The sequence below is a fragment of the Pristiophorus japonicus genome, chromosome 14 (assembly GCF_044704955.1).
Source record: "Pristiophorus japonicus isolate sPriJap1 chromosome 14, sPriJap1.hap1, whole genome shotgun sequence".
NCBI lineage: Eukaryota > Metazoa > Chordata > Chondrichthyes > Pristiophoridae > Pristiophorus > Pristiophorus japonicus.
This window is the reverse complement of record NC_091990.1, coordinates 27,695,484-27,718,796: the sequence shown is the minus strand read 5'-3', so window position 1 is coordinate 27,718,796 and position 23,313 is coordinate 27,695,484. Positions and strand designations below refer to the sequence as shown.

The following is a 23,313-nucleotide window of genomic DNA, read 5'->3' as shown; positions in this document are numbered from 1 at the left end:
TGGTAGGAAGAGATAATTTAATGAACACAATTGAGCAGAAGGAAAGTGGGGCAACAGAAAAGGACAAACAGTAGTTCAGATTTCCTAGCATTAAAAAAATGAAGCAGTGTCCAGGCACATCATATAACTCGCAATGTTTGACTTTAGGAAGACTGCGGCAGTGGGCAAAACTACTGTGGAGCGTCCTTTTGAAATCCTAATGTGTAGAAAAGGAAGTTTGCATTTATGATCTTGAGAAGATGTCCATATTCCAATCTCTTCCAAGTCGGCATAGAGCTACACTGATTGAGGATTACGGTGAAGTCTCACTTAGGATATGTGTGGGTCAGAGAACACCAATTTATTGGATAACAGATATGCCCATTCTTAGAACTTGATGTAGTTGAGAATTGGGAAAGAAAACAAATATTTTGCAACACAATTCCAAATTTGTACATTTTAACATGAAATTCAACAGTTGAATTCCCCATCATTATTTTAAGAGACTGTCAAGATTGAGAAAATTGAAGTTAAATTTTACAGTGCAATAGTCATAGTCCTAGCTTATAATGAACTTGCAAGTAACGCTGCTTTTAAATAAATTTGTTCTATTTATCCTGAAAATTCCAAATTCGTCACCTTGACTTCAATTATCAGCTTAGCTAAGTTGGTAGCACTCATTTCCAAGTCAGAAAGCTGTTGTTTCAACCCCTTCAGAATTTGATACATAAAATGAGACCAACACTTCCATACTGAGAAAGTACCACATTGTCAGAGGTACCATCATTCAAATCCAGCGGATGCAAGGGGTCCCATAGCACTATTTGAAGAACACGAGGTCTACTTTTGTCCTGGCAAACATTCCTTCCTTAAACAACATTAATACGAGTCATTCGCCTCACTGCTGGTTGTGGAACCTTGTTGTGTACAGAAGTGCTACATTTACTACATAAAGTTAAATATTTTTAAAAGTGCCATTAACTGTATGTGAAGCACACGGGAGTTACGAGAGGTAACAAGGTACTATAAAAAGGTTCTCTTCTACCCCTAACTATTACTGCAATGTTATTTTTTTAAATTGGATAGTACAGGGTTCAAAATCAGCAAAGTCTCTGTTTGTTGGGTAGTCCTATGTGAAATGAGTCTCAATCCAGTGTAAATCCCTAATTTGACAATCTGAGGTACCACAGGATGACTGGTGTGGAATGTCACACCGCTTCAGTACGGGGTGCTTTCTTGTGGTTGGGATGGAAGGAACCATGCTATACCTGAAAGTGCTTCATGCCAACGCTATGTGGTTGAAATAAGAGCAGTTCCATTTCCTGGCACTTGCATCACTTAGCTTCACGAGCACAAAAATAGCAGTCCTAGATATAAACTCATTTACAGACCTGTACAGACTGTCAGAGAGAAAAATCAAAGTTAATTGCCCGGTTTCATGTCCGAAGTTAGCAAACAAGGTATTAAAACTTGTTTTGGTATACATCCAAGGCATAATTTAAATATTTACCTACATTAAACAAGTTCCCATTTCATACAGCTTCAGCCATGAATTCTGAAATTGAGCATCACTACATTCTATACATAAAGTCTTCATCTGTCAGAGAGTTATTCTACTTGATTACTAACGCAAATCAAGAGTCAATTACTAGAGCATGAAATTTAAAAACACTTCTCAATTTGTAAAGTTCCCTCACAAAATATTAACGTTACCTGACATGGAGCTGTTTTCACTTAACAATTAAGACTTTGGGGTGATAAAGGAACTTAAGTCTATATTAACAGAATACATAATGCATTATATGGTACAACACACCCAGTATAGAGTGACATATCATCCAAGTTACTGTGAGCAATGGTAGCATGAAATGAATTTGGAGGGAAAACAGACTAACTTGGAGAACAAAAAAGCCATTTTATTATTATTTTTTTTTTTTAAAGACCTGCCTCAAGAAAATAACCATCGTATCATGAAGGGGAATGGTTCAAACCTGCAATTCTTTCACTGGTAAGTACTAGTGATATTAATACAACAAGCTTTATTTGGTTTATGTACAAATGGAGGAAACTAAAATTATGCTTTAATCCAGCAAAATAAGCATTTTAGAAAACCTCAACATGTGTCTGTGACCATACGAAATGCTCAGATTCTAAGTGAAAAGAATTGTTTGAAGCTCTAGACTCCTCCCTCTACTAGAGGAAGCTTCTTTTCCCTCCATAGCCCCCTCCCATCACACACCCAAGCAAAGATGTGTGTCTATCTATATTGTTCTGCACTGTTGATTTAGTTGCCCATAATTAAGTTATATATATATTTTGCTTTAATAGAATTTAGACAATTTAAAATTGGGAAGTTAGGAATTTTTCCTGTTCTATGTGTATGCATCTGGGGGAAGAGGAGTGTTTGACGTTAAAAATGAAAATCCACGCTTGTTTCAAGTTCACTGGAATCTGCAAGTGCTAAATTAGAATTCTAATTTCCCCCCCATTATCCTGAAAACTAGGAATCTATCATAGCATTTATAACAGCCAGCACTAATCAATTTGTAATGCAATTCAGATTTGGAGGATAGCATAGAACATAGGGCTAAAAACGGCAATTCACTTACTCTACATTTTCAGAGAATGGTGACCTATAATGATAGTTTCAAGTACAAGTGTGCCCTATACAACTTTCAGTAGTAATAACAGGTATTAACTGAGGTGGAGTATGAGAAGACAATTTATACATATTAACCCTTTCCTTTAATACTGTCAATTACAAAAAAGGAAACTACCTCAAAACTTTATAGATGAACCGAGCCCACATATTTCTCTCAGATATACATCTACACACACACACACAGACACAATGTGTTAACAGCATGAAGTCTTCATTCTCAACAAAAACAGAACAGATGAAATTTAGTATTAAAAAACCTTTTCCAGAACCGTAAACATTTCATGGTACTAGATAATGTATACCACAAAATTCAGTCAACAATTGCAATGCTCAATATCACAAAGCAGATTCTGTGGCATATACCCATAATAACTGATCTGTACATGGATTACAATTATTTTCATTTTTGCAAAACGGAATTGAACAGGTTTGTCAGACAACAAATCAATCATTTGACATCATGTTTTACGGTTAAAAGTAGAGATGAGCCTCTGGAATTCAACTTCAGTGAAAGGCAAATCACCAACTTTTCTCTCCAGCCACTCTTCAGCTATCTGAACCTGCAATTTTTTCCATGAAATCCACCTTCCCCAAAAAAAGTCTTTCAACTATCCAAAGTTCCAAATGCTCAATCCCATTTAATAGCGTAGTCACCATGATTTTACTTGTCCTATGCAGAACAGATTACATTCTTTGGAATAAGGATTGCTCAAATACATGTAGAGATGTCTAAATGTATTGTACAGGTTTGTACCCCCCCCCCCAAAAGAGACTTAAGAATCCATTTAAAGAGCCAGCCAAGTGGAACAGACATGACAAATGGCTGCCTATCTGGTCTGTTAAATCCATTTACGTAAAATGGCTGGCAAATTTGAAACATAACTGCAACATTCAATTTTTTTTTAAAAAAAAGAAAAAATACCCCCAGTGAAACATATTTACAAGTCACAGTAGAAATACAGTGAGCCAGAAAGATGAAATAAGGCCTCAATGCAGACAGATGGTCAGTCCAATGCTTCAAACAAAGGTTACTGTCTGCTAATGAACGGGAAGGCCGGCAGCTCACAGCTCATCTTTGTCATAATCGTCAAGATCCACATCACTTAGATCAATGTCGTCTTCTACTGGCAGCTGAGGAAGATTTAAAGCATTATTAGGGTTTATGATCATTGCTTAATATTTAATTTTTTCCCTTTTCTCATGAAGACCCCGACTCTTCGCTTTGGATCCACAGGTGCTAGCAGCCTTCCGTACAGTGCCCAAATAACCACCCTTTATACAACTACCCAGAAAGAGTGTGTCAACAGGTTATTCAAACGGTGTATGACATCGCAGTCAAGCCCAATCCCATTCTCATTGACACCCGTGTCACTTTCCAGCACAGGTCACTGGACAGCAATCAAGAACCCAGATTGATTTATCTTCCTCCCCCTCTCATCCCCAGAGATTCAGAAGGGAATTACACAGTCCAAATTGCTGTTCGAGCAGAGATCAGTTAATGCAGCACAGCCAGCATTGGAACCAGAGACATTCTGTTTAGTAAGGCTAAGTGGTACACTGGGTGATGACTTCATCCACTAGGGAATTAGGAGAGTCTTGCTCATTTATGTAAAGTTGCGATTCTCAGGCAACAAATTGCAGATAGTCACAGCTTTTGCAGTTGTGGGATAACGTGCTTTGTCTAATCATTTGCCCTAGCTGTCAGAGAGCGTTGTTTTATACTGCCCCTCTTTCCCCAATTCTTAAGACACATGCAAGAGAATGGTCAGAAATATAGGATTCTCCATCACTGCCACCAATAACATTCTGTGACCACCTACTGAGTTGACTTTGCAGCAAGACAACAGTCAGCTTCTCCCTCTTTCTTGAAGACTTGCAAATCTCTGACTGGCATTTTTGACATCTGCAATGTCAGCTCCATCATAAAAAGCTGGGTCTGTGACGACTAACTTGCAATGCCCTACTATAAATGAAATGCAAGTATTGCATGTTGGGTTCTACACCTGCAAACAAATATTCTGAAATTGCTTTCAACTATTTAAAAGTAATTGCACAGCATCACACTATAATGTATGAAAGTGAAAAAAAATGCTAAATCCACTTCCTGCAATACAAGATGCACAATTTGTAGTCTTAACTCACCACAATTATCTGTGGAACAGGAATAAGCACTAAACACTTTAGCAAATGTAGTCTGAAATTCTTCCCTTACCTTAAAGGCAATTAAGGGAGAAGAATATCCATTATTCACTTAGTACACAGGCCCCCTTCCAGCCTCAAAAGCAAGTGCAGTCTCAGAATCAGCCTCTCTCCCCATGTGGAGAGCTGCCACACGTTCAGTGGGTCATCCCTACAGCAGCAAAAATAAAACCTGAATTGTGACTGATGTGTCACTGTATTCCCAGATTAACTCCATCTGAAAGGAGCTCATTGACAAAAGTGTGAAGCAGCTTTGAGGGAGTCCATCACTACCGACAGGAAGAGGAAAAAAATCCTTCACAATTCTTGTAGATTGGGGAGGGAGCAATGGGATTAGAAAAGGGGAAGAAAAAAAAAGACTTCCTCCGAATGGAGTCTTACCAAATGCATACTTATATCATCTTGTCCATCAAAGGTACACTATGTTGTCGCAATTCTTTTCTTCAAATTAAAAAGGTCCAATCATATGCAACTTGATTTTAGAATGATTTGCACTTCATATGATCAGCCTCTTTTATTGCACTTGAGGCTCCTGGCAACTATTTTTTGTTAAAGTTGGATTACACAGAAAAGGGGCATTTAATTCCACTCACTCCAGCCATGTGTTTTTACAACAGTTTTTAAAGTATATAGGAGCTTGCACAGTGCTAGTACTGCAGGTTTACCTCATTTAAACTCACATCTGAAAATAATTTGCTAAATTATCAACTCACTTGACCATCCTTGCCATCCCATGGATCTACCATGTTAATTTTGGGGAATGCAGCTCCTTTGACAGGAGAAGTTGAACCTCTTCCAACTGACAGCTCCCTGAAGGAAAATTGGAAATTTATGCAGCTCAGTTTGATTTAAATTAAAATTGTGTAAAACATGAGAATTTCAGGAATAAGGACAGAGTTAGAGTTTTCAAATATCCAAGGACGAGAATTGCAACACAAAGATATTATATGCACATCCCAACCAACACAACTAGTTTGTTAAGAACTTGTCAATTAAAGCAATTGTGAAATCAGGGTTGCTATAAACTGGATACATTTTTCAAAAAAGCCAATTTAAATTACTTGATCAGGAAATCACAATGAAAAAAAAATACATAACACTTTATAAAAGAATGCAAGATTCCAAAATCTAAATAAAAGAACAGGGGACATTTCATGTTTGGACCAGGAATTTTGTGCAGTGGAAGTGAGCAAGATGCAGTTTGGTCCTATGGACTTCTGTTTGGATCAAAGGGTTTGATTTTACACCATTTGCAACAGTTCTGAAATGTGTTTGCAACAGGGTAAACGATCAGTATAAAAAAAATCGGACTGAAATTTGGCACGTGTGGCGATCCCTTGCCCCTTGAAGCCTCCCTGCCCGGTCTGGCAAATTACATTTAAAACCGTCAGTAAAACATGTTCTGTAAAGCACATGGAAAGGCATTTCTTGACTTGCAATTTGGCTGGATTTATCAGACCCAATTACCTAAGAAACTCATTGATGCCCTGTTTGCTAAATGAGCCTTTCAGCAGAGCATATTTCATCTTCCTGGCATTAATTGTAGCCATAGCTGGGTAGCCAAATCCACCGATACCCAAAGAATCTTCCAGCTCTGCCTGAGCACCTGCCTCAGTCCACAGCCAACTAAAAAAAACAAAAAAAAAAGCATTACCTGAAGTAATCAAATGTGAAATAAATAGCAAATATACAACATTAAGTACAAGAAAAAAAGATACACAAGTATCCAGCTTAACTGTTCACATATGTTTGAAATTTAATACAAATTTCTGAAGTATATTAACAGTGCATTGATGTAATAACCAAACTAAACATCTGCTATAGGTCTCAATTTGGATAAATATTGGAACGAATTTACTTACCCCCAGAACTTCTTTTTGTATTTGTCGGCCATAGTCTTCATTACTTCCAAATAATCATTTCTCCCAGAAGCCCCTGTGAACAGATGTAGCCAAGTTAACTAGATGGTCAAATGCAAGGCTTTTGGTGGCCAATTGTAGTTTTGTACATTTTTTTTTAAAAAAAAGGGCAACTGTCTCCACTTTAAAAAATGAGCATGGATTCACTGAAAACAGTGAAACGGGAACTGGGCGAGTTCCCAAGTTAGGTTGACATAACCAGAAGGTAGGTGAGTATTTGTTTTTCTCTCATGATATTTACTGATTGGTTAATGCGGGGCAGATGGGAGCCATGATGTGCCCAAGTTGCAATATGACAGTATGGGACAGGCTTTGTTGACCAGCTGTTTTCCTAACCTTGATTTTCATGTTTCATGTAACAGTATGAATAGCTAAAGCCCACCTGTGTCCAGGATATGTGGCAATACAGCAACGATACATAGTTGATGATCATCACATGTCTTCTTTAGGATCTTTTCACCAGTAATCTATTTTTTAAAAAGTAGAAAACTCATTATTGGGTATGAATGTATTTTAACTTGCTTTGGTCCTTCCCTGATCTACAAAAAGCCAAGAAACATAATTTGAAAGCTTGGTAGTGCACTTTTGATTTGCTTGTTTTGTAGGGATAGTGCAAGGGTTCAATAATCAGTGGTTATTAATGATGAAAACAAAATCTCCTGTACACAATTCATTTGTTTCTCGACACCATCTGAGGTCCTGTTTCGTACTAGTGCAGAGTACATACCACCTGCGGGAGATGAGGACTATTTTGGAGAGTCTTGTCCAGCTATAATCTTGCTTCCATTTCGCTGATTAAACTAGAGGCCAGTGGCGCATTATCAGTTATTCTGGGACCAAAGGCACAATGTTTATACTTTTAGTTAGATCGGCAACTTATACAACCAAAGTTATACCACAAAGGCCACAACAGACCAACAAATGGAACAGACAAGTTTAAAAAGTAGAATTTTGCTATTATGGGTTAAGTGCATATTGTGTAGTATTGTACCTGTGTTATAATACTGCTGCCCAGCCTTTGTGACAGCACTGTACTATAAACTAACATTAGTACCTTTGATCACAGAGGGCCCACTTCTAGAGATGGTTCTCTCCTTGTTGACTCCCATCCGATAGTCAACAGTGAACAAATGTTGTTATTTTGCTCCGACTATTTAGTATTTAAAAGCATTTACATTGCTGGCATGAACAGACCTTTCTATTTCTCATTCACACACCCCCCTCTCCTAACATTACGCAAGCTCTACAGCCAAAACCATAAATACAACTTTTCAACAATTGTGCAATTCCTCAGCTGCCATCAGTCTAGATGCAGAGCACCAGGAGCCAGAATGTATCAGAGAACCACTTCAGCATTATAAGCATAATCAGAGAGTCACCAGGACCAGAGCTAGTCAGTCAAGGACACAAACGCGAGAGCTCACGATCATATGTCACCGATACTGGAACAAAGTAAAGGGTACAAAACAAGACCAAGATTTTAGAAACAGCTCTATCAATTTCCTGCCGACTTACCTCATGTAGTTCTGGGGCTGGTGCATTTTCAGCAAACAACTCAAGAGCATGAGCAACAAAGTCACTTTTTGATCTTCCACCTTCATAGTCAATAGGGCCATCTTCATCTTTGTGGAATACCTTAATGGTGGGATATCCACGGATCTGTGCACAGAAGTAGCAAAGCAACTTTTACATGACAATAGTCCTTATGAGATTAAAAATTTAATACATAAAAAGTTAAAAAACAAAAGCTGGGGTATGAATCAGATTGCTATAGACTTTCTTCAAAGGAAAGATTTGAAACAAATTGTTGGATCAGAAAATCATTTGAAGTAAATTACAGTAGAGAGGAAACAGATATTATCTCGAAGGTCATTCATTACAAAATCATGCAGTTTACAACATGTGCAACTAGTAAATTCCAAACCTAACAATTTAAAAAAAAATATGGATCAGCTATACAGCATTTCATTTTCAACAGCATTAATATTGGACAGAAAAATTCACCATCAGGTACACAAGCCATACACTAATATTGAAATTGAAGAACATTTCGCTTTGCTAAAAAAGAAAATTAGTTGCAAACATTAAAACTTGTTACAGCCAGTTACACTTGCTGCCACATTACAGCAGAGTGCTGCAAAGCCAAAAGCTTCTATCCACTTACCCCATACCGGCTGGCTGTCATTTGATTAGCTGTGGCATCCACTGCTGCAAATTTCACCTTCCCACCAGTCTGCTCTTTGACCTCGGTGGCTGCCTCTGCCCACTCAGGTTCCAACCTTCAGAATAACACAACCCACAATTACTTCATTAAAACAGAACTTGTGTCCTACAGTTATTTAAACAAATAGCATTGTGCAACAGACATACAATACACTGGAGTGATTAATTATCCATAGCCTTTGCTTACCCAGATAACCAAGTACTCCCAACATGGAGTATTCCAATTATTGGCCAACTTGAGGGACGCGAACACCATCTTATTGAAACAAAATCTCATCCACTAATAGTGTTGTCCAATTAAAACTTGCTGACTAGCTACAGGTGTGGCTACAACACCGTTTTAGCCACATGCACTCATTTAGTAGAGAACACCTCGTGTCCATTCACAATACAGGTAAATGTACTTCACGTGTATATTAAACATCCAACACAATTCAGTAACTGAGGAAGTAAAACACGAACAATGAGCAAAAAAACACTGCTTTTGCCTTACCATTTCACTAAAACGAACAAAAAAAAAGAGTACGCACACTGTGTGAATGAGTATCGAGATCACACGCCCAACGACAGTGTCTAATACTCAATTTCTTTATTTACTAATCAGAAATGGAATTAGTCACATCTAGAGTCCCAATTAGACAGATGTGGACAGTGGCCAACATATTGGACAACACTGCACCAGTACAGGATAATGTAAATTCTAATCTCTAGAGGAGGGCTGCAGTGGTTTTGTTTTGCCTACATTTACATATTTACATTCTATCATAGGCAGTCCCTCGGAATTGAGGAAGACGTGCTTCCACTCCTGAAGTGAGTTCTTTAGTGGCTGAACAGTCCAATACGAGAGCCACAGACTCTGTCACAGGTGGGACAGATAGTTGTTGAGGGAAGGGGTGGGTGAATTTACATTCACTGGCACAGGGAACTACATGCAAGTGCATTCATTTTTATATTTGACTTAAGAATACTCCATATTCAGTAAAGCAAATGCAGACAGAATTTAACTGCCCCACTCTTCAATTTTCATCCCATCTCTCAACAGCAGTTCACAGACACAAGTTGCTCCCCAGTAATTAACTCAAGTGGCCATTCTTCATGTGTCAAAATCAAGTGTCGGCAGGCCATTCAATTGTAGGGAGCATCAAAACCAAGCCTGTCCTCACCAGATATATCCAAACACGCTTTCTAGCAGGATAGCAGTCAGCTATGAACCCTGCCTTTTGTGGTATATATCAATGACCTGGAATTGAATGTTGCGGGTATGATTAAGAATTTTGCAGATGACACTAAAATAGGCCGTGTTGTTGATAATGAAGAAGAAAGCTGCAGATTGCAGGAAGATATCAATGTACTGGTCAGGTGGGCAGAACAGTGGCAAATGGAATTCAATCCGGATAAGTGTGAGGTAATGCATTTGGGGAGGTCGAACAAGGCAAGGGAATACACATTAAATGGTATGACATTGAAAAGTGTAGAGGAAAAAGGCACCTTAGAGTGCAGGTCCACAGAACTCTTTTGGGAGGAAACTAAAACATTAAATCATTAAATCGTGTCCCCCCCGATCTGGGGGGGCAGGTCCACAGATCCCTGAAGGTAGCATGCCAGGTGGATAAGGTGATTAAAAAGGCATATAGAATACAAGAGGTTATGCTTGAACTATATAGAACACTGGTTAAGCCAGTACTGTGTGCAGTTCTGGTCACCACATTACAGGAAAGATGTGACTGCACTGGAAAGAGGGCAGAGGAGATTTACAAGAATGTTGCCTGGGCTGGAGAATTCTAGCTATGAAGAAAGATTGGAGATGCTGGGTCTGTTTTCTTTGGAACAGCGGAGACTGAAGGGAGACCTGATTGAGGTGTATAAAATTATGAGGGGGCCTGGACAGAGGGAATAGGAAGGACCTGTTTCCCTGGGCCGGTGGTGGGGGTCAACAACCAGGGGGAGGTTTAGAGGAGATACAAGGGGAAATGTTTTCATCCAGAGGGTGGTGGGGGTCTGGAATTCACTGCCTGAAAGGGTGGTAGAGGCAGAAACCTTCATATTTAAAAAAATACTTGGATGTGCACTTGAAGTGCCGTAACCTACAGGGCTACGGACCAAGAGCCGGAAAGTGAGATTAGGCTGGATAGCACTTGGTCAGCCGGCGCGGACTCGATGGGCCAAAATGGCCTCCTTCCATGCTGTAAATTTATATGATGGTTCTAGTCAATATGTCACAGCACAAGTGCAACCCACTGCCATTTTGAAGTATATTCTGCAGAACAGATACCCATCTTACTAGGAAAAGGCCTCCAATAATCTAAATGATCTGACTTGAAAATGTATCACTAGAAAATAGTGACTTGCCAGTTAGCATGCAAGAACAAGACATCTTCAACTTGAAATGACCTGAATTAGACAAAAAAAGTCTACTTGCTCAATACAAATTCCTTCAGATCGCATACTTGAAACAGCTCGCGCTGGAGGTTGAAGTGGTACGCCGCTCCAGCTCTTTTATGGCCCAACCTGCGGAGCTGTGGAGATCGTGGTGGAGGTACGACAGATGAGGGTGCGGGGCCCAGAAGAGCAGAGGGCCCAGGGGCAGCACGGGCCAGCCCACACTGCGATATGTGCGCGCGCTAGGTCCGTGCAGCAGAGGCCTCCAGTAGTCCTGGTTAACCCTTGCCACTGGATAAAGACTTGGCTCTGTCAAGCCCGTGTGGTGGCTGGTGTGCAACGGTTACTGCGTTGAAAAAATTCACGCACAGGCATCTTCCACCCCCTCAATTGGAGTTCAGGATTGGAACATCGGGTCCTTCATCAAAACACCTGTGAACTCGTGGAAGCAAGTCATCCTCGTTCAAGGGACCGCCTAAGATGATGATGATCAATAGTACATTTCACTCCAATGTATTTTGGGCGAAAAAATTACGTACCTCTTACAGTGCCCACACCATGGCGCATAGAACTCTACCATCCAAATGTCACTGCTGCCAATTACATTTGCATCAAAGTCATCATCAGTCAAATCGATCACATCTTTCTTACCAGATCCACCACCACTGCTCTGTAACCAGAGGACAACAATTAAAATTAAAAATGCAAGGGCATGTGAGTGTTTCTCTCTTCTTCACCCACCTAAAGTGAATGCTTTGGTAACAGAAAATAAGAATTATATAGTTAGGGCTGCTGCTGTTCCACAGTTGACTACTAGAGATATTTTCCCAATCTAATGTTCTATGAAATGTGAATGACACTGTTTATCCTAACAAGAAACAAAACAATTCATTGCAGACAGATCACTTTCAGCAAAGTAACTATATTAGTTGGTCAAATGATTTTTTTAAATTGTAGTTTATTAGGTTTATCCAAATGGATACTTCTGAGAAGTTGGCATTATCGTGCAAGGCTGCAAAACTTTAATATCTCATCAATATTGTACCAAAACTCAATTATGATTAATGCCCACACTTGGGCTTTCCCCATGCTATTCAAAAAAGTTTTCTTTTTTCTAAACTTCGAATCTAGTGAATAAAAACATTGGAAACTTAAGAGCAGATTCATAGGCCTTCGATAAGGTACCACATAATAGACTGATGACTATGGTCAGAGAATGCGGAGTCAGGGGACAAGTAGCAGAATGGATAGCTAGCTGGCTTCAAGACAGAAAGTAGGGGTAAAAGGGTAGCTAATCAGTGGCAGATGGTGGGAAGTGATGTTCCACAAGGATCAATGCTGGGACCACTATTGTTCACAATTTATATCAATGATTTAGACTTTGGAATCAAAAACACAAGTTTTAAATTTGCGAACGACACCAAACTGGGGGGGGGGGGGGGAAAAGAGGGGAAAGAGGGGAATAGTTCACACGGAGGAGGACTGTAACAAATCACAGGAAGACATTAATAAGCTTACAGAATGGGCATATAATTGGCAAATTAAATTCAACACTGACAAATAGGAGGTATTTCTTTTGGTCGGAAAAATAAGGAGGTCACTTATTACTTGGAGAGTGCGAGTCTGGGTGGGGTAGAAGAGCAAAGGAACCTCGGAGTACAAATATACAAATCACTAAAAGTAGAGACACAGGTGAACAAGGCCATAAAAAAAGCAAACCAGGTACTAGGGTTTAGTTCTAGAGGAATAGAATTGAAAAGTAGTGAAGTTATGCTAAACTTATATTGAACCTTGGTTAGACTACACCTGGAGTACTGAGTACAATTCTGGCCGCCATATTATAAAAAGGATGGCCGGATTCTGTGCCATATATCCTACGTAATCCTAAATGGACAATGTGAATAAGATGGAAAAAAAGGGTTTGGAATTGGAATTGCCCCCTCCTGAGGATGCCGTTTCTCAAATCTACCCACCACAACTCTAATTGATTTTGATGGATGTTGACCGAGACCTGGGCAGTGCATCTTAGAACAGCACAATTTTTGTATCTAATCTTCGAACTTGCATTGTTCATTTTTCTCTACTGAACATTTACCTCTAATTACAGAGCAGGTTTAGAATCAGCCTGGTCAAGGGATTAATCCAATTATTTTTTTTAAAGTAGAACTTGTTCCTATTTACCAAGAGAGTTTAAAATGAAATTTACGCTCACTACTACATAGCAAAGTCCTGGGATGGCGGGACTGACATATCAAGAAAGACTGGATCAACTGGGCTTGTATTCACTGTAGTTCAGAAGAATGAGAGGGGATCTCATAGAAACGTTTAAAATTCTGACGGGTTTAGACAGGTTAGATGCAGGAAGAATGTTCCCAATGTTGGGGAAGTCCAGAACCAGGGGTCACAATCTAAGGATAAGGGGTAAGCCATTTAGGACCGAGATGAGGAGGAACTTCTTCACCCAGAGAGTGGTGAACCTGTGGAATTCTCTACCACAGAAAGTTGTTGAGGCCAATTCACTAAATATATTCAAAAAGGATTTTGATGTAGTTCTTACTACTAAGGGGATCAAGGAGTATGGCGAGAAAGCAGGAATGGGGTACTGAAGTTGCATGTTCAGCCATGAGCTCATTGAATGGCGGTGCAGGCTCGAAGGGCTGAATGGCCTACTCCTGCACCTATTTTCTATGTATCTATGCATCAGTAAGACCACCCACGATTGGTTATTTTTTTTAAATTCTACTCTGTCCTCTCATATATATATAAATAAATGTGATTACATGTGACCCTCTGTAGTAAATGATGGAAATACAAAATAAGTGAGCCAACTGCAATATCCCAGTATGTGGATACCAGTTATGTAGGGTCACGAATGAAGATAGGTCAAGTAACAGAGGGCAACAAAACTATAGCCAGCAAATATTTAGAGGGGGAATAATTCAAAAGACCTATTTTGCTTCCTTTTCATTGCCTATTTCATTCACAATAAATCCAGTATATTCACTGAAAACAAAACAAAGAAAAAAAGTACTAGAAGCAGGAAATTGGCACAATCCAGCAATTAATTTTACACTATAGGATTTTGACACTGTAAAATTAGACCGAGAATCTGTAACCCAATTTTATTATAGGAATGACAGTATGCTTGAACAAGAGCTGACCAGTATAAAATATAGAACATTTTAATGTAATCATGTGACCATGTATGTAGGTATATCTGAAATTAAAATCACGCCATTCAAATTGGGAGAAAGCCAACAAATTAATAATCATGTTCCCCACCCAAATTTGTATTAAAATGTAAGTGCAATAGATCCCTCTACCAATTATTAAACATTTTATTTTGGAAAGAACAGAGGAGGGGGCAGAGTTTTTAAAAAAAGGGAAAAACTTTTCCCTTTTTCCTCCCATCACTACAGCGGAAGACAGAGCTTGCTTGCTGGGTATTGGTTGATGCTCATTCTTAGGCAGCATAGTTATCACTGCACTAACAGATGTTTGCCTTTCTACATACATTGAGCTGGATTTTCGGTTTTGCTGATTTCGCAGCGAAAACGGAGGCAGAGCGGGAAATTTACTGCCTAATTAACGTTAGCAATTAATTGCTTAAAACTCGTCATTTGGGCTCTGTGCCAGCGACGCAGTGCAAAGGGAGGCATTGAACTGGTTTTGCAGCGCAAAAGCAACTTTAATGCAGGGCCGGGAGCACTCCTAGAGGCGCCTTGGGAGGGGGGGAAAAAAATTCAAAAACATTGCCAATACCCTTACCTCACAAATCGCTGCAAAAATATTTTTAAAAATAAAAACTTTAACTTACCTTTTTTGCAGTTTATCCAAGTCACCGCCGCAGGCAGGGCTGGATCGTTGGGTTTTCCCTGCCGGTCATCGTGGGGTGCGTTTCGCAGCGTCGGGTGAGATTTGAAACTCGCAGCGGTGTCGCAAAGCGAGCCGTTGCACGCCCGGTGCAGTTCTCCCCGGCGATGCTTCTACACGCCGCTGCAAAAACCGACCCGTGGATCGCGACTGGGCGGGAAAAAAAGCCGACCGTCCCATTTTTCGCCGCGGAGGGTCAAAACGCAACGAAACCCTGGTCGCAAACGACCCAGAAATCCAGCCCATTATGTCTTTGGATTTAGATCTGCTTATTTGGATCAACAAAATTCCCATCAGCAGTACCCCATGAAAGAGTTGATCACATATATACATAGACTAATGAAAACATGGCATTAGATACCTAGCAGCTTTCGTACCAATGTTCCCTCCAAGCTGTGCATGAGCAACTGCACAGTAATCTGCAAGGTCCCGTGCAGGCCACTCACAAGCTTTTGCATTGGAAATACCGCACATGTGCAGAAATGTAAAAGTACCACACATTTAAAGAAACAGGCTGCGCAGAACAAAGCGCAGCCAACAGGGAACATTGTCTAGTACCCATTTGCAATGGTTAAAGATTTTACCTTTTTGCCAGAAGAACTTGAGCTGCTCTTGCCTCCAAGTCTATCCCGGACGATTGACCGTAAAGTGTTAAGGGCCGTATCAGTGATTCCTTGGGCTGATCTGGCACCTGCACATAATGACAATCAATCAGAATCATTGACAATCCGAAAAAGTCTTTCTTGGATTTGAAATTTCAGTTCACTATGACTGTTAAACTTCACAAAAACACAAAATTAATTTGCAGCCAATCTTTCACAATCCAATTTCTTAGAGGAAATGTTAAATATCACAATTTCACTCATTAAATTAATATAAATGGTGCATGAACATGAGCGGATAATGTAATGTGCCTCATCAATACGTAAACAATTATTTATCTTAGCTATTATGCTTTTTCCCTGAATTTAGTCATCTAGTTACAGCTGTCATTTTTTTAAAAAAGAGATCAGCTGTTCCATAGAAAAGCATACATTCACCTTTCTTAATACTTTCAGAATTTTAACAACAGTGGCAAAAAGCACCAACATAAAGGGTGCATCACAGAATGTCAACTCCAGGCAAATTTTAACAAACCATTTGCATGAGCACAGTCTAATAGTACCCCATGCCATTTCTTACCATTATAATCATCCGGTTTGTTCTTATTTAATCCAAATATCTTGATAGTTGGGAATCCCTGAACACCATACTGCCCACCAAGCGACTGATGTTTGTCTGCATCTACTACACCGATTTTTACTATTCCCTGCAATATTACAACAAAAAGTTATAAAGTAGTCCTAACTTCATCCTTGTCCCATCTCTGAACTAGATGGAGACCCAAATTGGTAGCGCAGAAAATATTTTCTTGTGCATTGTACATCACAACCTTCACAGAGAAATACATCAGTTGGCACTACACCGTTAGTTGATCAGAAACAAACACTTAAAAAACTTTGAATCCATGAATTAGAAAGTTTATTAAGTCTTAACAAAAAACAACATGCTGGGAATCACAGAACAGATTTCTTGCATCAGTTCCCAGACCAGTGAGTTCATTTATTTGTTGGCCTAGTGTTCAGAGAGATTGAAAAAAGTGGAATAGAGGGGGAAATAAATTGCAGAGTATTCATACATATTCTAACGAGTACTTAGTTTCTTGCCTTAGCTGGGGCATGGTGTATGATGCTTTGCGGCAATAACTGGGAGTGGCAAATAAGTTTTGAAAAATAATTTTTATAACAGTAATCAAGCCCTTTTATAATTTAAAATAAAGCTACCCAAATTGTCAATAATGGTGTCCATGAGAAACTACATACTGGATCCATGTACCATGAGGTATTCAAATAAAACTAAATTTAAAGTTACTAATTTCCAAGAAGTTGCCCAAGAATTTAAACATGAAAACCCAAGTGAAAAGAAATACTTTATATGGCAAACCACCAAATACTTGGTTGAATCACATTTCATTAAAAATACAACCTTCAAAGCTGACGCAGCTTTCTTCCACTCTGGGGCCAAACTCTGACAATGCCCACACCTGAAAGAGGAAAAAAAATCTTTTACAAATTGTATTTATAGACTCCGCATGCAAGAAGCCTTTAATGCAATTAACAGGTTCAAAAAGGACACCTAAACCCAAGATCTTGTAATGCACAATTCAAGTTAACCAATTATAGATATACATAAGGCTGATCTACAGTTAACTGCTATTGTGCCAGTATTTTGTACACACTTGGCAATGGTGCATCCATATATTTCTTGCTGAAAATTTTGACCATTTTCAAAACCAACATGAACATTGTGAATTCTGCACCAGGTACTTTATTTGACTAAGTGGAAGATTGCAAAAACTCAGTGACACAGAGGATAAGGTATATTATATGCTAGAGGAAAAAATTGCACTAGTAACTTCATCCAAGTATTGTGTAGCTCAAAATGCTCTTTTCAGACAATTCAAATGAGGAAGGACAAGATGTGTAGTTGTTCATCACACAAAAATCATATGCTCAGCATTGTTCTCCATTGAAACCCTAATGAAAACACTGACTCCTATCGTTAAACTGGCATTGCTCAGTACAGACAAAAAGTATCTGAAATTATCAAGTACATCATTCTCCATTACAAACAGCTTCACTTCAATAAGCACAAGAGTTAATATGACGAGCTGTATCTAGTTGTCATAGGTGCTGGGAGGAAAGAGTATGTCAACAACTGAGTAAATAAAGGAAAGAAGCTTTAAGGAACTAGCTATAAAATGATGTGAATTTACACACCTGCATACTGATGATGCCTCTAGAACATACCCATCACACTTGTTCAAATGTGATTGGTTAATGTTTTGAGAAAGTTTTTAAAGTATTAGTTAGCATATTTTTTTTTTTAAAAGCATCATACACAACCCATTTAATTGACCTTGACCAGGAAAGATTGTTGAGATAACAAGTAGAGATGCCAAGAAAGGACAATGGTTGTGTACAGGCAAGTGGGACTTGCAATTGGGATAGGATATGGGCATTAAAGTTTTGGATCAGCTGAAATCAGGGTGGATTATGGTCAGGAGAGCACTGGAGTAATCAAGTTTCGAGACTCAAAGGGACGTTCAAGAGTTGTGGGCTATGTTACAGTGATGGAAGTAGGTGATCTTAGTTCAAGTTTGAACAATTTGCTTCAGCTCAAAACAGTGGCCAGGGAGAGAGTCAGTGGCAAGGATAGGGAGTTTGTGTTATGGGTGGAAGATGATGCTTTAGTTTTCAAAATGTAGGAGGCTATGGCTGAATCAATGATTGAAGTTATTCTGCCATTTGTCTAAGAATGTATTGGCACTTCCTCGAAGTCCTGATTACCAAAGCATTCAGGTCACAAGTCATACTACTACAGATTCTTAAAAGGACTTCCTATCCTTGAGCCACAGCTCATCCTCTGTGCAGTCAACCTTTCAGACTACACCACCTGACATATGCACCAATGTTTTCATGCTCCAATCTCAGTATTTTGCCATGATTTAATGAGTTTCAAAACAATGTGGAAAATGTTATGTTTCCTGATTTCTCGACAAGTTCCTCTTCCATTTTGTATATTGCCTTTACCAAAGTAAACATTGTAAAGCACATTCAATTGGAAGCTCCCCATCTCCCCCAATTTACCCATTTGATATTCTCCCTTTCCTCTCTAAAGGAGCAGCTTATATTGGGAGCATAGTTCTACAGGCAGATTCTCTGAAAAATATCATTGTGCACGTAAATTTTAGACACCTATTTGACCACAAGATCCATCCATCGACCCTGATCCTACCCTTTCCTGCAAACACTTCCAGTAAGGGTCCTCTGGACGCCGATTACAAATATACCTCCCACCATGCCCAACTGAGATCAGCTAATTCATCGTAGACCATGAACAAAACCTGGCACTTTCCTGTCCTACAGGACTCTGTGCAACAACAATGGGAAGCTATATTCATAACTAGGATAAGAGATAGCTAATATACACATACATACATTTTTCTTCTAAGTTTGACATAAGAGTTATAGATGATAAGCTAAAGGAAAATCTAAACATGCAGCAGGTGGAATGAATAAGCACAGAATTGCATTATTGAATTGTAAAACGATAGGCCACAGTACTATTATGTATACCTCAGCATGTCCTGTCTATAATTAATGTCTATGTGCGGCATACCCCAATTATTAAATTTGTGCTCTCCAGACTCACCATGGTGCATAGAACTCCACCAGCCAGAGTTCATCACTTTGAATGACTTCACTATTGAAGTTACTTTGGGACAGTTCCACAACATCATCTTTTGCTGAGTATAGAGCATTGACAGTGACTAGCAAAGACCCAACAAAGATACCTGCAAAGCAAAACAGTGCTTCAGTATAATTGGATTCTGAAACAATCTTAGCATTTTACTGTAAATGTAGGTGGTACAAAATATACATACACACGCACACACACACAATTTATTAAGCAGTAACAGCACTCTTTAATTTGTGTAGGTCCTCTCTGGATATTGTGTCAATTCAGATGACTAGAACTCATTGACAAGACACCAGTAAAGACCCAATCGTATCATAGTCAGAATTCCACTGTTAGTGTAAAAAATCTCAGCAGGATTATTTATTAACACTTAAATTTAATAATTGGAAATTATAAGCACATGACATTATACAGATAACATAGGGAGTTCATTAAACCGTCAGTCTGCTGTGACCACTTTTCCTTTTGTAATAGGAAAATAGCCCCATTCTCCAGTCCAACGAGCAATTCAGCGAAGCCTAAATTTGTGAAGACATATGCAATGTAGACTATTGTTAGAAAACTTTTCTCATTGAGCAAACTCTAGCCACAATTGTGATTCAAGGGTAATTTCCCGATTGAAGATAATCTGGATTAAATCAAAAATCAAAGCATCATACTATAAAATGTATTTTTCATTTCTAATTTAATCAGGATGTTAAAACATACCCAGTAATTTTACCCAATATCAACCAACACCTTGCATACATCCTTAAAATAGATCAGCACAATCTCGGTTTTCTTCTGGAGATACAGATATGCCTGCAATTGTGAGAAGTTATAACATTTTCTTAACCTTACAATGAGGTTCAATTCTTTTGAAGCAAGATTCAGTCATACTAATACTTCAACATTGCTACAAAGCAATTTCTACTTTGCAGTAACGAAGTGATAGTAGAACTCCAGATCAGATTCTGGAGTGCAACAGGGAGCAATTCACCTGCAGAGGTCATCTTACACCACTTGGATTTGACATCACACAGCACAACTTAAGTTGCATTCAAGGGAGACAATCTACAATTTTAATTAAACGTTTTGCATGCAAATGCCCTAACTCCTAGGTCTGAATATTCTTTTGTAAATTACCAGTTCTGAGCAGAGCTCTGCATGTGCATATAGCTTTCCAACCACTGAGCACTCTCTTCATCACAAGATAGATTCGCAGCCACACAATGGGCCTGAAATTGCAACTGGAGGCTTCCTGCGGATGGATGCCTCCGACCTGCAAAAAATCTATGTACTTACCTGATGGTCCCGGAGGTTCGGACACTTGCGCTGCTGGGCGTAGGCCTGTGTAGAGCCCCACGTAGCCCAGGGACGCATGCGGTTTGCAAGCACCGCTGGGATCACATGGGCCGGCCCAACCAATGAAAGATGGGGGAATCCGTATGTACAGAATCAATATAAGTATGAATGAGAATACCCCAAAAATACATGTACACTTAAAATAAATGTTTAAAAATCACATTTAAAATGAATCAAAATGGCATTTAATTAAATATTTAAAACAAAAATCTAATTTTTTGAAAAATAAATTTACATATTTATAAGGGTCTAAAAATAAACTTGCCTCATTTCACAGGTTTTTAAATGTATAAATTATTGAAAAAAATTTATTTTCCTCTTCTTTAAAAGTCTTAGGCTGGTAAAAGCATAAGAATTTCAGAGGCATTCTCTGGGCAGAAGTCAGACAAATAGCCCAACTCTCCGCCCGTGGAGGCCTTTTCCCTGGATTCTTGACAGATTGCAAGTTTCACGTTTTAACATTCGCATGCCTTAACCCGGAACCTGCACAGCCCCCACGGGCGCGCGCGTACCTCATACGCACCCATAGGAGCTGCAAATTATGGCCCAATATTGCACTGACCAACCCAAAGTTGCAAGCTACAATAAATCACAGGCAAAGAGTGCAACTGTGCCCACAGAGTAGTCTGTGTTGTAGATTTTCATCTCCTTCAAGGTGTACCCATAATTTATAAACCACTCCAATATATAAAAGCAAAATACTGCAGATGTTGGAAATCTGAAATAAAAACAGAAAATGCTGGAAACACTCAGGTCAGGCAGAATCTGCGGAGACAGAAACTGAATGAACGTTTGAGGTCGGTGACCGTTCATCAGAACCGGAAAAGGTTAGAGATGTAACAGGTTTTAAGCAAGTACAGAGGCAGGGAAAGGGGTGAGTGAAAGAACAAAAGGGATGAACTGTGACAGGGACAAAGTAAATCAAGTGCTGGGAAAAGTGAGTAAACAAAAGAACATTTTTTGAAAAATGTTTTAATCCTTAACACTTTAACTTTCAAAATAAGTTGTATTCATCAAGATGGACCTCACTAGAACATTCTTGACCTCTTATTCGAGTGATCTGCCAGAGATCAGACTTTCATGGATAACCCAGATGAGAAGGAGGATCGGGCAGGGCGTCCTGCCCATCACTAAATATTTATCGAGAAAAAACAGTGCGAACCCAAACTCGAGCGCGGAGATCTGTGGTCGCTTATAATGTAAAGGGCCCAGGGGCCGAGACATCAATCCCCGCCGCCCACTGTGCCGCTTCGGTCTGCCGTCGAACCGGCATCGATTCCGCAGAGAGAGAGACTCACCGAGCACACGAAGCAGCTCCGCCTCCCCGATGGTGGGCTTCATATTAACCGCTCTGGCGTTTCCTTCCAACGAGTCGAGTCAATGCAAGGCCGCGGTCTGACGCGAAGCCTTGTGTCCGGGGTCGTGATTTACCAGGCTCGCACTGACCGATTGACCGTCCGGTAGCTTCTCCGCCACAGCTCCCAGCTCCCAGCCCCCCGACTGGTAACCGTGGCCGCCGCTGATTGGCTGCGCCCAGCTCGTGACCTCAGCACCAGTTCAAACCAAGGCGGCCAACCGGGAGACGGACACGTGTCAGCAGCAGCTCGAGCGGGCCAGGAGCACGTGGCTGGAGTTACCATGGAGCCCAACTGATCTGTGCCCCATACAACACCTTGCATTTATATAGCACCTTTCACGCAGCGACTGGAGTGTGTATTGGAGACGGAATAATAATTATTCGTTCATTTGAGTTTCCTCTGTCTTTTTATGATTTGGGATTTATTAGTTGTGCACCTCTAAAAAGGGGTTCTGTTAAGATTTTTTTTTGCAGTTGATGACACTGAGTTGTCCCAATATCTCTTTATGGATTAACCGAAAAGGCATACTGGGGGGAAAAAAGACGCGCATGTATATAGTACCTTTCACGCCCACAGGAGGTCCCAAAGCACATTACTGGGAATTTTGGCTAAGATCAAGTGTAGTCTCGGTTGATTGGGCATTCATATGCAAATTGACTGATTGCAGAAACTGGTTTTTCCGGTTTTGCTGGCTCTGGCCTATTGGCTTGGGCCAAGCGGCAATTGGAGAGAAGAGGAAAATCTGCATGTCGACCGACCATTGGGCGGGCCCGGAGGCCCGCCAAGGTGCCGGACTGGCACCACAACAAATTGAAGGCTTCGGCCAAAATACACATCGAAAGGAGCAATCCGCAACCCAGATGGCGGCCAACCGAGCGGCGAACCAGGGCGTCCGAAACACCATCCGAGTGACGGTAAAGAAAGTGGATAGACAGACAACGATCAACCGGGACCTTTTCGTGAAGAAAATCCTGCTGGAAACATGTGGCATGAAAGTCACCGACATCTTCGCCTTGCAGGACCTCTCGAAGAGAGGTTACTTTGATGTGACCTTCAGAACCGTCACCCTATGCCT

The 23,313-nt window shown here is 39.9% G+C and overlaps 1 protein-coding gene across 1 annotated transcript; it reads right to left on the bottom strand.

The window, feature by feature from the left end:
- On the bottom strand, positions 1-22,412 carry pdia6 (protein disulfide isomerase family A, member 6). The gene is made up of 13 exons (XM_070899052.1): positions 22,179-22,412; positions 19,489-19,630; positions 17,260-17,317; positions 16,417-16,543; positions 15,819-15,925; positions 11,901-12,031; positions 8,924-9,038; positions 8,275-8,418; positions 7,142-7,226; positions 6,703-6,775; positions 6,308-6,466; positions 5,554-5,650; positions 1-3,772 (listed from the first exon to the last, which is right to left on the bottom strand). Exons 1-13 carry the CDS (start codon positions 22,219-22,221, stop codon positions 3,704-3,706), a joined length of 1,350 nt encoding a protein of 449 aa, XP_070755153.1. The 5' UTR covers positions 22,222-22,412; the 3' UTR covers positions 1-3,703.
- Between the last annotated feature and the right edge of the window lie 901 nt (positions 22,413-23,313).